General features: G+C 47.2%; 1 protein-coding gene across 26 annotated transcripts in view; it reads right to left on the bottom strand.

Annotated features, from left to right (window-relative positions):
* Nucleotides 1–13,347, bottom strand: part of TTC21A (tetratricopeptide repeat domain 21A) — a 31,425-nt gene that overhangs the window by 15,831 nt on the left and 2,247 nt on the right. For 14 of the 26 annotated variants that reach the window (XM_016940748.3, XM_009445194.4, XM_016940749.3 and 11 more), the window contains exons 3-9: nt 12,993–13,103; nt 12,115–12,281; nt 10,553–10,675; nt 8,394–8,551; nt 4,985–5,069; nt 3,146–3,244; nt 1,975–2,167 (exon numbers count right to left, since the gene is read on the bottom strand). In XM_016940748.3, the coding sequence (XP_016796237.2) occupies nt 1,975–2,167; nt 3,146–3,244; nt 4,985–5,069; nt 8,394–8,551; nt 10,553–10,675; nt 12,115–12,281; nt 12,993–13,103 (936 nt within the window). Of the gene's footprint in view, nt 1–1,974; nt 2,168–3,145; nt 3,245–4,984; nt 5,070–8,393; nt 8,552–10,485; nt 10,676–12,114; nt 12,282–12,992; nt 13,104–13,347 lie in introns of all 26 variants that reach the window. The other 12 variants (XM_016940751.3, XM_054681700.1, XM_054681702.1 and 9 more) reach the window with 4 other exon arrangements.

Below are 13,347 nucleotides of genomic sequence, written 5' to 3'. Positions count from 1 at the left end.
TCACAGTAGCATGTTCTTTACTTATTGACATAATAGCCTCTCCAAACACTGAAGGTGTTTTGGGAGGAAAAGTCTTTTCTGTACTAACCTTAACTCTGCTCCTCAGAGGGCTACTGCTTTGCATGTTCCACTCGGCCAACCTTTCAGACTGCTAGCAGATTTATAAAGGAAGGACAGCAACTAGGCACATTTTACACACTGTTAAGGTCACTGATTTTGTCAGACTGGGCAGAAAATATGGTGACTCCAGGACATACAGGTGGGCTCAGCTTGGACTGGGAGAGTGGGACAGACATCCTGACCAGTGGACTTTCCTCTGGCTAACCACTGGGACTCTGCCCCTTGAAGGAGGAAGTAGGGAAGGACTCAACCTGGTGGAAGAACATTCTAGGGAATTTTGCTTTTGTGCTGAGCAGCCAAGTCCTTTTGTCCTTCATGTCCCTGGTTACGGTGGGAAATCATCCAGAGCACTGCTCCTCTCCCTCCTGCCCCAACACCCAATACACACCTCCTGGATTCTAGCCTCTGGCCGAGGCATGATTCCAGTAATCCTCCTATTATCACTCTCACTGCCCTGTGGCATGCTTTCACACTCAGCCTCTGGTGACCCTGAGCTCGTGTTTTTTAGTTTTTGTTTTTCCTGGAACTCTTTGGGGAAAGCTGGTCTACTAAATTCTTTAGCTAACCCATCTCTGCCTATGTTTGCTTATGGGTTTCTAGATCTGCTTCGAATTCCCATGTATTTGACACCATTTGCCTTCCATCTTCTAGAAATGTGAAATTCTTCAAAGTTTCTGGTCCACGCTGCTATGTACTCTTCTTTTTTTTTTTTTTTTCTTTTTTTGAGGTGGAGTCTCACTCTGTGGCCCAGGCTGGAGTGCAGTGGTGTCATCTTGGCTCATATCAACCTCCATCTCCCGGGTTCAAGTGATTCTCCGGCCTCAGCGTCCCGAATAGCTGGGATTACAGGTGTCCTCCACCACACCTGGCTAATTTTTGTGTGTTTTTAGTAGAGATGGGGTTTCATCATGTTGGCCAGGCTGGTCTCGAATTCCTGACCTCAAATGACCTGCCCACCTCAGCCTCCCAAAGTATTGGGATTACAGGCGTGAGCCATCATGCCTGGCTCATTACCTTTTAAAGATATCTTTCATTATTTTCATGGGATTTGGGGACAGAGGGAAAGCATGGATTTGAGGGGGTCAGCCTGACATGTTGAACCAGAAGTCAAGATAAACTACTCTGATAAATGTGCTATGCAGATGAGGAGCCTGGAGTTTAGAAAGGAGAAGTGACTTGGCCCCAAACACATAGCCCCTCAGAGCCAGGGCAAGAGTCGGCGGGCCTTGAGCACTGGACCACACAACTTCCTCAACCCAAACCAAATACTGCTGCTTCAGACATGGTCTGCTTCACCACAGACCATGGAGTAGGGGGCTTTAAAAAATGTGTAAAATGGAAATGGCACTGTAGAAAGTTCATTTGGCATTTATAGAAAAGATTTTTAAAGTCACCTGGACAGACAGGGAAATATATAATTCTCAGAGCTACTCTTTTTGGTGGTTTTTCAGCTCAGAGCCCTGAAGGAGGGTCTACAGAGGTGAATCTAGAGGCTCTGCATGTGGGGACTGGTGGTGAGTAGAACTGCCTCCAACCCCGGCCTGGGCAGCCTGAGAAGAGGCAGGGCCCACTGAGTATAAGGTTCAGCCTGTTAGTCTTCTGGGGCAGTCAGTGTAGACAGACATTGGAGGTCTGGTGGAGATCAGAGTGACTCTGATCATACCTCTGAGCATTGCTGTGCCTCTTACATCTATACTTGTGGATTCCCAGAAAGATACCCCATCATACATTGTACCCCAAAATTCACATACCCTTCAAGGAGAATGCTTTCCAGCACCTCTCTTCTGGACCCATGGAAGCTGCCCGGTTTGGCTCCCGACACCCATCCCTGAGCCCTGCCACACCTGCATATACCTGTCAAACCAGCCATGCCATCCTTGTCCAGTTTCATGGCTTCTGAATACCACAGCAAGGCCTCTTTCACTTGGTTCTTCAGGATGAAGAGATAGCCCAGTTCTGTGGCCACATGGACATACGAGGGGGTGGCCATGAAGGTGCGCTCGATGAAACTACACACTAGCCCTAGAATCACCTGGTGACTCCCACACTGCAAGAAACAGGAAGGTGGGAATTGGGAAACCAGTCAGTCCAGCCTGTATGAGCAAGGTCATGTCAGAAACGGGGGACACTTTGGTAGGCAGGGCTGGTAGGCCCAGGAGAGCCCAAGAGGTACCGTGTGTCTAGGCAGCTGGGTCTGTGTTGCTGTCTGGCTCCCAAGGAACCTCTCACTGGCCACATCTGTGGAACCTGCCTCTAGCCACTGGGTCCTCTGAGGGACCTATCCCCTGTCTGGTCACAGTAATTGGTCTAAGGAGTCACCAAGAGGTTTTTCAAAAATTGAAGCTGAATGTGTCCAGTAATAAGAAGTGGCCCCAAAGGCTGCCATCAGCCATGTTCCCTGCCATGTGTGGAGAACAAGGCAGAGAGAATCAGACATACAGAGGGAGAGATGGTGCCTATGCAACTCCACAGTTCTGGTTCCTGGGGTCCCAGAGTTGCCTTCATTCTTACAGCAACTACTTCTAGTAAATCTTGCTTTGGGGCTGAAGGGTCTGAAAGAGATACAGATTTGTTGGCAATCTGGTCTAGTTGAACCTTCCCTGATGTTTGAGAGGCCTAGGCAGGCCAGCCTTCTCAGGTCACCTCCACAAAAAAGAATATGGGAGATGGGCACCCAGGCACTAGAGGCTAGAGCTGGGTGTGGCTCTGCTGCATAACAGCTGCAATACCACCCGCTTTCCCCAAATAAGGCACAGCCCACTCCAAAAGCACTTTCAGACCCCGTCTCCCTGATCTTCATGGCATCTCTGAGGGGGCACCTAGGCTAAGGATGTAGAACCCACATGTCACAGTTATCAGCCAGAGGCAAGTAGGCACAGCAGGATATGAGCCACTACCCTGAAAGGACAAGTTTGAGCCAGAAGGGAGGGGTAAGGCACTCAAGGAGCTTCCTGGGGGAGCACAGTTCTCCTCTAAGGAAAGCAGGGAGAAGCACCATTTCAGAACCAGGAAAGAACCTTCTTACCAGTCGGCTAACCACAATAATTTTTTTAAGATGGAGGCTTGGATTTTCGGGCTCCCTTGTCTCTAGTGCCTTAATCAGATTTCTAACGTGATTGGTAGCCTGCAGGGACAAAACAGAGAATGTCAACATGCAAGGTGCAAGGTCAGAGTTGCGCCGTGGTTCTCAACCCTGACTGCATAGTAGCATCAGCTGGGAGATTTAAAAAATGCCCATGCCCAGGCACAACCCCCCAGAAATTCAGATTTAAGTGAATTGGAGTGGTCCAGGCATCAGAATTACTTCAAAGGCCTATAAGTGGAACTCCTGGGGACATTATTCATCCAGAGCTGGCACTGCCCCTCTGTTCCTGAATTTGTTTTTTTTTTTCTTTTTTTTTGACTGCTCCTTATGGAGCAGGGCTAACCCATAGAGTAGCCCTGTTCCTGAGTTTGTGAAGAGAAGTTGCCTTTTCAGACCCACCCAGGTAGAGCCAGGAGCTAGCCCTCACTGTGTCCACAGTGCAGCCTGCCAGGCCAGCAGCAAACTAACTGTGCTGGCCCAGAAGCCTCTGCTCCATTTTGACATGAATCAAATGTAAGTCAGTATAACTATTCGAACTTTCCAAACCTTCCTGTCCAACACATGAAAGGTTAGAAAGGTTAGGCAAGTGGTCTGAGGTCACCCAGCCACCTAGGTCACTGACAGATTCCAAAGCTTAGGTTCTTTCCCACTCCCCACCCAGGAGTAAGGAATTCTTAGTTCCCAGCTGCAGAGAAGTGCCAAAAGCAAAACCAAGGATGGTATGGGTCCACTCTGTTCAGTAAGTATGAACAAAATTAGAACTGGGTAGCCAGCCGGGGGTCGGTGGGTAGGTCCCAAGGTTTGAAGTGGGAGTAAAAAAGGGGCTAATGCTAAATCTCAGTTAGCTAAATGCTAAGTCTGCCCCTGGGATTAACTTTCAGGCCAGGCCCCAGGAAGGCCTGCTTAGGGATCTGGAGTCACAGGGAGCTGAGGATAGTCCTATTCTGTTATTCCTACCCAGAGACGAAAAGGGCTGGGGCCTTTTTCTCCCAAATACGGACTCTCCCCTCTACCTCACCCCATCCCACAAAATCCACAATCTCAGAGCTGTGCAGAAGAAACCAGAAGTTTCCCCTTCCCACCATGACCCCTTAGAGACTCTTGGTTTGCCATGCTCTCCATAGAGGCAATATATTTCACTGATCTAAAAGGCAATGCTTTGGCTAAAAACAAACCTTTTTGAAAATGAGAACCTGTCTGGGTATTGAGGTTTCACTAAGAATTCTAGGTGTTTCTGACTGCATTTGAGGGCTATTTTTGGTTTCTTTGGAAAACTACAAGACTTACGAGCATGTTTGGGGCCCAGTATTACCTGGCCAATGCCTGAGCAGTTCCAACTATCCCCTAAAAAAAAGGCATTTCCTGAATTCAGAAATACTACCACAACTTCTACTATCAGTTAACATTGATGGAATTACTGTAGTGTGCCAGGGACTGTTCCAAACTCTCCCACTTCTTATCACATTTAGTCCTGTGTGGAATTCTATTTTACAAACAGGAAGCCTGAGGCTTATCCAGGTGGGGACACCTGCCCAGGCTTCCACAGACAGCACATGGCAGAGCCTAGAATCAATCTCACTGCCTGACTCCCAAGCTACACAACTCAAAGAGTCAAACCAGAGCAGGCCTCCTTGGCAGCGAGTATAGGGGTGGGGTAGAAAAGAGGAAGCTGAGATCCAGGAGCTCCCTACAAGGGCTTTGGGTCAGGTGCACAGGTTATGAAGGGTTCCTCCTTGATTCTGTTTCAAGGATCACCTTCTGAGTCTTCAAAGAACTTACTGTGGTCATGTTTCCTTCTCTTGCAAGCTCATGCACAGTTAGAATTTGGCAGGCATCAATATTGCTCTCATCTTTTTCTAGGATTCTGAAGGAAGAAGAGGAGGCACATGAATTGAGAGTATTGATAGGCAAGGCTGGGATGGTGTGTTGGCGACTTCTGATTGTCTTTGAATATCCATTCTCCCCTCTTCTTTTAATAATAGAACTCCCAAATTAGCCAGGCACAAGCTGCTCAGAATAAAGACATTTCCCAGCCTCTCTTTGCAGCTTACATTTGGCCATGTGACAAAGGTCTGACCTACAGGATAGAAGTGCAAATGAGGGGTGTGCTGTCCAGTTGTGCCCTACCAGCATGCCTTCCCTTTCCCCCCTTTCCTCCTGCCTACTCTATGGAATGTGGACCATGTGAGCATTATCCTAGGAATAGCAGAGCAACAAGACAGAGGGGCCTGGGACTCCCCAGAGTTAAGCTGTCATCCCAGCCCTGAGCCACCACCAACTTTACCTGGAGGAGGAATAACCTTTTATGTTATTTAAGTTGTGTATCTGAGGGTATCTTTGCCACAGAAACTTATTCATAACCCAACTAACCAGACATGACCATGGTGCCAGAGACTGGAGGTGGCCAGAAAGGCACTTGGGGGGCAGTCACTGTAAGATGGAAAAGGAACCTGGGTTTCAATTTTGTACTATTGTGAAGCTATAGCTTCTGACCATACTATGAGGTTTTCAATATTCTATTTCTTTATAGAAAGATTCTTTCCCATTTTTCAGCCTGTCAGGGAATGACTTTCTGCTTAATAGCAGGTTAGTCTAATTCACATACTAAATTCCGACATGATTAGACACAATCAGCATTGAAAAAGTTCTAACCATTTCTGATACTTCTGAAAGCACTGTAAACCTCATACATGTCAGAATTAACAAAAACTGCAACATACTTTGAAATAACTTATAGACCAAAGAAGAATCAAACAGATATTAGAAAATTCTTGGAGCCAAATGATATGGAAAAATATTACATATCCAAATGTGTAGACTGTGCAAAAATGGTACCTCAAGGGACATGCACAGACTTCAATGCTTATATTCCAAAGTAAAATTGAGAATGGTTGAGACAGGCATCCAACTCAAGAGTCAGAAAACAGGCCAGACACAGTAGCTTACACCTGTAATCCTAGCATTTTGGGATGCTGAGGTGGGAGGATTGCTTAAGGCCAGGAGTTCAAGACCAGCCTGGCAACACAGTGAGATCCCATCTCTACCAATTAAAAATTAAAAAATAAAACTAAAAACTAAAATTTTTAAAAAGTTAGAATACAATAGCAAAATACCTTGGAATAAAGCAGTTGGTAGGAAATAAAAAAGTTAAGAACAGAAATTAGGCTGAGTATGGTGGCTCATACCCATAACTCCAGCACTTTTGGAAGCCGAGGCAAGAATATCATTTGAGCCCAGGAGTTTGACACCTGCTTGGGCAACATAAAAACAAAAAATAGCTTATAAAAAAATAGCTGGGTATGGTGGTGCTTGCTTGTAGTCCTAGCTTCTCAAGAGGCTGAGGTGGGAGGATCACTTGAGCCCAGGGGTTCGAGGCTGCAGTGAACTATGATTATGCCACTTCACTCCAGCCTAGGCAACAAAGCAAGACATTCCCCCCCAAAAAAGGGGGGGGGGCAGAAATTAATAAATTAGAATACACAAAGAATATAATATAGAATTTATAATACAAAATTTCTACTTTATTAGAATATAATAGAAAGGAGCTACAAAACTCAAAGCTGTTTCTTTAAAAAGACTAATAAGAGAGGCAAACTTTTAATATTAATGAAGAAAAATAAGAAAGAAAAAATATATTAGGGATGAAAACAGAAACACATCTTTACAGAGCAGAGTTTTAAAAATCAGTGAGGGAATTCTATGAATCCCACTAACTGGGAAAGCTTCCATGAGGGAACACGCTGGGGCACTGGATTCAATCTGTTGGCCCCAAACACTGTCTCCCTGCACATGGGCACAGCAGGGCCAGGGAGGCCACAAACATCCACATATGGCTTCAGCCAGGTGCTTCCAGGTGAGTTGCTGGCCTGAGGCCTAGCCTCCAAAGCAAGCTCCTACCAAGGCCAGGTTTACACTGCGAGAGAGGGAAGCTGAGGTCCACACAGGCATTACATGTGTGGCGCCTGTGGGCTGGGCAGGGTAGAGATAAGTTTGATTTGCTACCAGCACCTCTCTATAAGATTCAAGTTCCAGTCATCAGCAGAGGAATTAGGATTCTTCTCCAGGGAAGGAAGAGGTTTGATTATATGCTTTTTTTTAGACCTGTGCTATATATTTCCCTATAATTCAGTTACAAGTCATAGTGATAACTCATGGGCCATTAACTCCTTATGGGAAAAAAGTGAAGATGACACATTTTAGAATGATTGCGATAAAAATAAAGTGTTAGAGTTTATTTTTATTTTATTTTATTTATTTATTTTTTTTGAGACAGGGTCTCATTCTGTCACCCAGGCTGGAGCACAGTGACACAATCACAGCTCACTGCAGCTTCAACCTTCCTGGGCTCAAGTGATTCTCCTGCCTCAGCCTCCCTAGTAGCTGGGACTTCAGGTGCACACCACCATGCCCAGCTGATTTTATTTTTTAATTTTCTGTAGAGACAAGGTCTCACTATGTTGCCGAGGCTGGTCTTGAACTTCTGGGCTCAAGCAATCCTCCTGCCTCGGCCTCCCAAAGTGTTGGGATTACAGGCATGAGCCACTGTGCCCATTAGAGTTTAAAGAGATAATTTTTTTTTTTTGGTTCCCCAAAAGCCTTGCATCAAACACCCTCCCCAAAGCGGCTGTCATTTCTCTTCACAATGCTTCCAGATCACTCTACACTTGGAGTCTGGTTTCTACATGCCCAATAACTCCTGAAATCTGCTCTCTGGTTTATGTACCCAGCCTGCTGCTAAAACACTTCTCTCAAAGTCACCAGTGACTTTTTTCCCCTAAAGTTTTTATTAAGGTATACTATACTTAATAGTTTAAAAAAAACCTTAATAATGCAATATATTCTAGTCTCATTCTCCTGCCAGTCTTCATAGCAACTGCTTTCTACCCTGTAACTCTTGCTTTAGTTCTTTTGATGGGTCCTTCCCTGTCTCTTCTAAACAATAAGCCTTTACCCTCTGTTTCTTGATTTAGCCATCATAGGCCACAGCTCCTAGCCTCATGTTATCATGTGTATTTCATTTGCTTGCACCCATCCCTGCTCTCTTCCTCATCCCAATTTGGCCATAGCACAATTTCCAGTTCCTCTATGGGCGATATTTACCTTTCTGTCTTGTTCTCCTGCCTCCCCAGCTTATAAGATGGTAAATACGTGTTACCACCCTTGGCTGCCCATTTGTGCAGTAGCTCACCTGTGTCCCATTTCTACTGTCTGCTCCCAGTCCTGCCGAGCTAAGAACAGCTGCATCTTCAGGACGAGGGCTGGCAGGAAGCTCCCTGAAGTCACAGTGATCTGGTTCACCACCTCCAGGGCCTCTGAGTAGTTCTGCTGCATCATGAAGTACATTGCCTGTTGGGAGCCAGACAGAAGAGCCTCCGTGAAGGGAGTGCCCATGAAGGGAGTTTGCTGGAGGGGGGTTGTCTCAGTGTCCATGAAAACAGGAACAGAACCTGACACATGGGCACTGTGGGTCCTCTCAGCTGGGCCAGTAGCCCTTCAAAGTTCCCGGGAGAAGGAGTGACATATCCAGGTTTACAACAGTCTTGGGTTCTCGGACAGGATGAGCAGGGGCTTTGGGGAGATAGCTAAGCCTCAAGCTTGGAAAACTTAGCAGGCCTGGGATAGGGTAAGGCCATGTGAGGTCACCCTGAAGGGAAGAGGTGAGGTCACTGGGTGCTTTCCAGTTCCATACATTTTCCATTCATTTCCCATTCACTTTTCCATATTTCCTCACTGAAATTGCTCGCCAAGGCCCAGTTTAGCAATTCTGAGTCAGTTAGGGTTTTCTGGCAACTACTTCTATAGCAAGGTTGTGGCGTTTTTTTTGTTGTTGTTCTGTCAAGGCCTATTGGGCTGTGGTCATGGCCTCTGCAGGCCAACACCAGCCACCAGGTTCTCCTCAAAGAGTCATGACACAGGTGCCCTAAGGGCCAGGGGGCAATGCTTCTAAAAGACTTGAAATTGGACTCTGAAAGGACGGCTTCCCTTAGACCTACAGTAACCCCCATTAAGAGACTCGTCATTAAAAACAAGAGGATTATTCCGTATAATGAAGACTTATGCATAAATGTGTTCACTGAAGCACTTTAAGTGCATAACTGGAAACAATCCCAATATCCAAACAATAGGGGACTGGGTTGGTAAATTACATTATGCTCATACAGTAGAAGACTGGCTTTATATCCATGTTCAAACTGACATTTTGAATATTACACAAAGAAAATATTACATGAAGAAAAACAAACTAAATGACAATATGCCCTAGGGTGAAAACTACGTTATAGACCAACACTGTCTCCCACCCCACAGTGACTGCTGTGTGTGACCCACCCCCCTACCATCAGGAGCAGGAGAGTTGGTGGCTGATGGCTCTCCATGGAGTCTCCCTCCAGGGATTACCCATGGTTGAAGGGAGCTGCTTTGTCCCAGGTCACACCTGTCCCTGGGGCAGCCCACCTCCAGTGTCAAGGCACTGATGGGGAGCTCACTGAAGGGGCTTCCCGGCTCCAGAGTTCCCCAAAGAGTAGGCTGTGGCCTTTGCTGTGACTATTCACAGCCCGCCTTCTCTTTCCACAGGTGCTGGCCCCAAGGGTGCTCTGTGATAAGCTGGCTCACAATAATCTCCATTGCTTTCTGCCAGCCAGAAAACCAACCTAATACACACCCTGGACCCAAGTATAGAAAGAAGACTAGAAGACATTGCCCTAAAATACTAACATTTGTCTTGGAGCGGTAAGACTAAGCCTGCCATTTTAATTCATCTGTTGACTTTTTTTAGGCTTCTGTTTTCTTAAATAAGTATGTATTCTTTTATAATAAAAATATATGCAAACAGAAGAAAATATGAGGACATTTTTTCTCTCAAAGATTAATTCCATGAGGTTCACAAGAGAAAAAAGAAACTTAAGATCAGAAAACACAGAACATATAAAATATATACCTCCCTTCTCTTACGGCACACTAAATGAATTTAACAGGTAGAAAGAGGTGAAATGGGAAGGTCAAAATAAAAGAAGAAAGGGAGAAGGGCACTGAGCGAAACTAACACAGAGGCAGAGAGAAAGCCTGAGAGGGTCAAGGAAGGACAGACCTTAAGAAAGTGACCCTGAGAAGACCCCCATGCAAATGAGACAGAAACTCAGATCAAGCAGGAAGAAATCTGAGAAGTAGAGTGGACCTTGGACTGCTGTGTAACCCTGGATTGGTTGCTGAACCTCTCTGGGCCTCTGCTCTTTATCTATGAGATGAGGCATCTGGAGACTGAGGGTTTGGCCTGGGGGTACCTGGTGGGTCTCTGGTTCCAGTGGCCTGGCCAGGAATACTTCCACCTCTCCCTTTTCCACTGCCCACCTTTCCCATCAGCCCCAGCACATCTTTGGTGTCCTGAATTCCTTGTTCCAGGTACTCAATGGCTTTCTTCGCAGTGTGGGGCTTGTCTGAGGTCAGGTCCACCCAGCCTCTGAGCACATAGGCCTGGGATGAGAACAAGATGAAAGATGAAGTCCTTGGTCCTGCACAGAATCAACTCAGCCTGCACATGATCCACACTTTGCCACCCAAAACCCTGAGGCCCTGCCAGGCACAGTCCCGTGCAGATCCCAGGGCAGCCAGCTCTCTTTCATGGCCAGGACTCCCATTGTTGCTTTGTCTGGAAATGCCCTGGACAGCGCCCCTCCCACTCCCAACCAAACCCCTTCACCTAATGTCCATTACCACTACTTACAACTCAGCCTCAGAGGCCTCTGCTTAGGAGGCCTCCCTCCCTGTACCCCTACAGCTCTCCATGACCCTTACTGAGGCACACTCACCTATCCTGTCATTGCCTGTTTACACTGGGGTCAGGAGCCAACATGGGGGCCTACGCAAGGCCACTCTTGATCTCTCCACTCCTTAGGCCAGCACAAGGCCTGGCCCTGCATAGGAAGCCAAGGAATGCCCTCTGAGTGGGTGAGCAGGAGCCGTTCTGAGCTCGTGGACCTCGCTGGTTCCATGTTAGCCTTCACCCAGCCTCTCCAGGCAGATGGGGAGGGCCAGGCCTGGGAAGCAGACTTGGAAGAGCCCTGCCCTAAAGCACCCCTCTTGATGGCCTAGATCAGTATTTCTTTATTATAGTTCTATTTCTCTTTTTCTATTATCTATCCTAAGGAGTCTCTTTAGATACTGTTTTCTAATCAATCCCTCCCCTTCCAAGAAATGTTAATGCCTCAGATATACCGTATCTGTGTATTGTGTACTGTATATATATCTGTGTTTTATACATAAAGAGTAAGATTTTTTTCACCCTCTCCCCCAGGGACCATGTCTACACCCTTGAAAATTGGTATCAGCCCTGCTGAGAAGGCATGGCCTAGACTGAGGCTTCAAATTCCATATTAGTGCAGATATACAGTATATGGGCTGCACTGCATGAGCCACCATTCAGTTCCAGCAGAGCATTACAGGGAGGGAATGGCCCAGTGTGGCCAGCTCATCTGGGTCTTCAAAAGAACCAGTAAGTCTGGACCAGCCTGGGCAACATGGCAAGACCCAGTCTCTACAAAAAATGTAAAAACTAGCTGGGCGTGCTGGCACACACCTATGGTCCCAGCTACTTGGGGGGCTGAGGTGGAAGGATTGCTTGTGCCTAGGAGGTTGAGGCTGCAGTGAGGTCTCAAAAAAAATTTCTTAAGAATATGGTGCAAGCCATAGAAAATCTATCTAAAGATCAGACTCTGTGTACAAATGCCAAAGTGTAACCTCTGCTAAGCCCAGAGACAACATGCGTGGGGCAACTGTGAGACCCGGTGTTTTGTCAGTGCCTGGGTGTGGCTCTCCCCCAGTTTCAGGGCCCTTTGTGGGAATGATGGCCACCCTGCTATTATGAGTTTGGATGCTGCTTTCTTCGCCTGTTGTCCCCATGGTGTGGTAAGTACCTCTCTGAAGCCTCTAGAAATCTTCAGCATGCGGTCAATGTACTCTTTGGCCTTGTCATGGCGGCCTATGAGCCAGAGGAAAAGGCCAGCATAGTACAGTGCAGTCCCACTGACTGTCTTGCGTATTTCCTTCAGGCTGTACTCAAGCTCCTGAATTGCTTCTCGGTCTGTAAATCCAAGAGCGAAGGAAGAGGGAGAGTTAGGATGTGGAAGTCTGCCTGGTTCTGCATGGGCCACCGAGGGCCCAGGGAACTACCTCGGGGTCTCCCCCAGACACTGTGGATCTCCTTCAACATATGCAGCACACTGCATGCAGCCCAAGGCCTGGAAACCAGCAGTACCTGCCCTTGAGATGCTGCAGGGGCTGCCCTGGTGTGGACTCAGGTGTGCTGTCTGAGATTATCTTCTCTTCTCTGTGCCCAGCAGTGTGCTGAGCAGGCAGGCCAAACCAAAATCCTTAGCCTCAGGCCCACAACTTATTGTGAGTAGGGAAATAGTAGTCTGTAGTCTCTCTTGGACCCTCTCCCTGACTCTAGAAATGTGGAGATTAGGGGTAGAATTATATATATTGGCTTGGTTTTTCTGACAAGATCTTGGCAAAGAAGAAGGGTGTTTCCCCAAATCTTGGGATCTGGAGCATGGGCCCCTCCCACTGTCATGGGCTCTGCCTGCTTCCACTCAGTTGGGCTCAGGCATGGAGTCTTCTCCCAGGCCTCCAGGGGGAGAGGAGCAGCAGCCACTTCTCACTGGTTAACAGCATCTGCACAGCCACCAGGGGACATATCTCCTTTGGCAGCCCTTGAGGGGCTGTGTTATCTCTGGGGCAGGGCTTTCCTTCCCCTGGTGGGCCAGGCCTGGTTGAGCATGGTGGCACTCACCAATGATTTCACATCTTTTGTGAGCATAAATGAGGGCCATGGTGGAGCACAGGGACACGTCTGGGTGATGCCTGATGCTTTCCAGGTCACTGATGGCATCCTGGATGTGCTCTGCAAAGACAGTCCACATAGTTATACTCTCAAGCTCCAGGACTAGAGGACATGAGACTCTGTAGCTGACCCAACAGCTCAGCACTACTACCTGCTGGACTAACTGGTCTGAAAGGTCCCCAGTGACCCAAGTTCCCTGAAGATTGGGGCTCTTTGAAAGAGTTGCTGGTAACATGGTCCAGGCTGTTAGGGGCTGGAAATCTTGGACTTGAAAGGTTCACCCTGTGAGTACTTGTGGGGATAT

Source organism: Pan troglodytes, chromosome 2 (genome assembly GCF_028858775.2).
Source record: "Pan troglodytes isolate AG18354 chromosome 2, NHGRI_mPanTro3-v2.0_pri, whole genome shotgun sequence".
In the NCBI taxonomy this organism is placed as follows: Eukaryota; Metazoa; Chordata; class Mammalia; order Primates; family Hominidae; genus Pan; species Pan troglodytes.
This window is presented reverse-complemented; position numbering and strand designations above follow the sequence as displayed.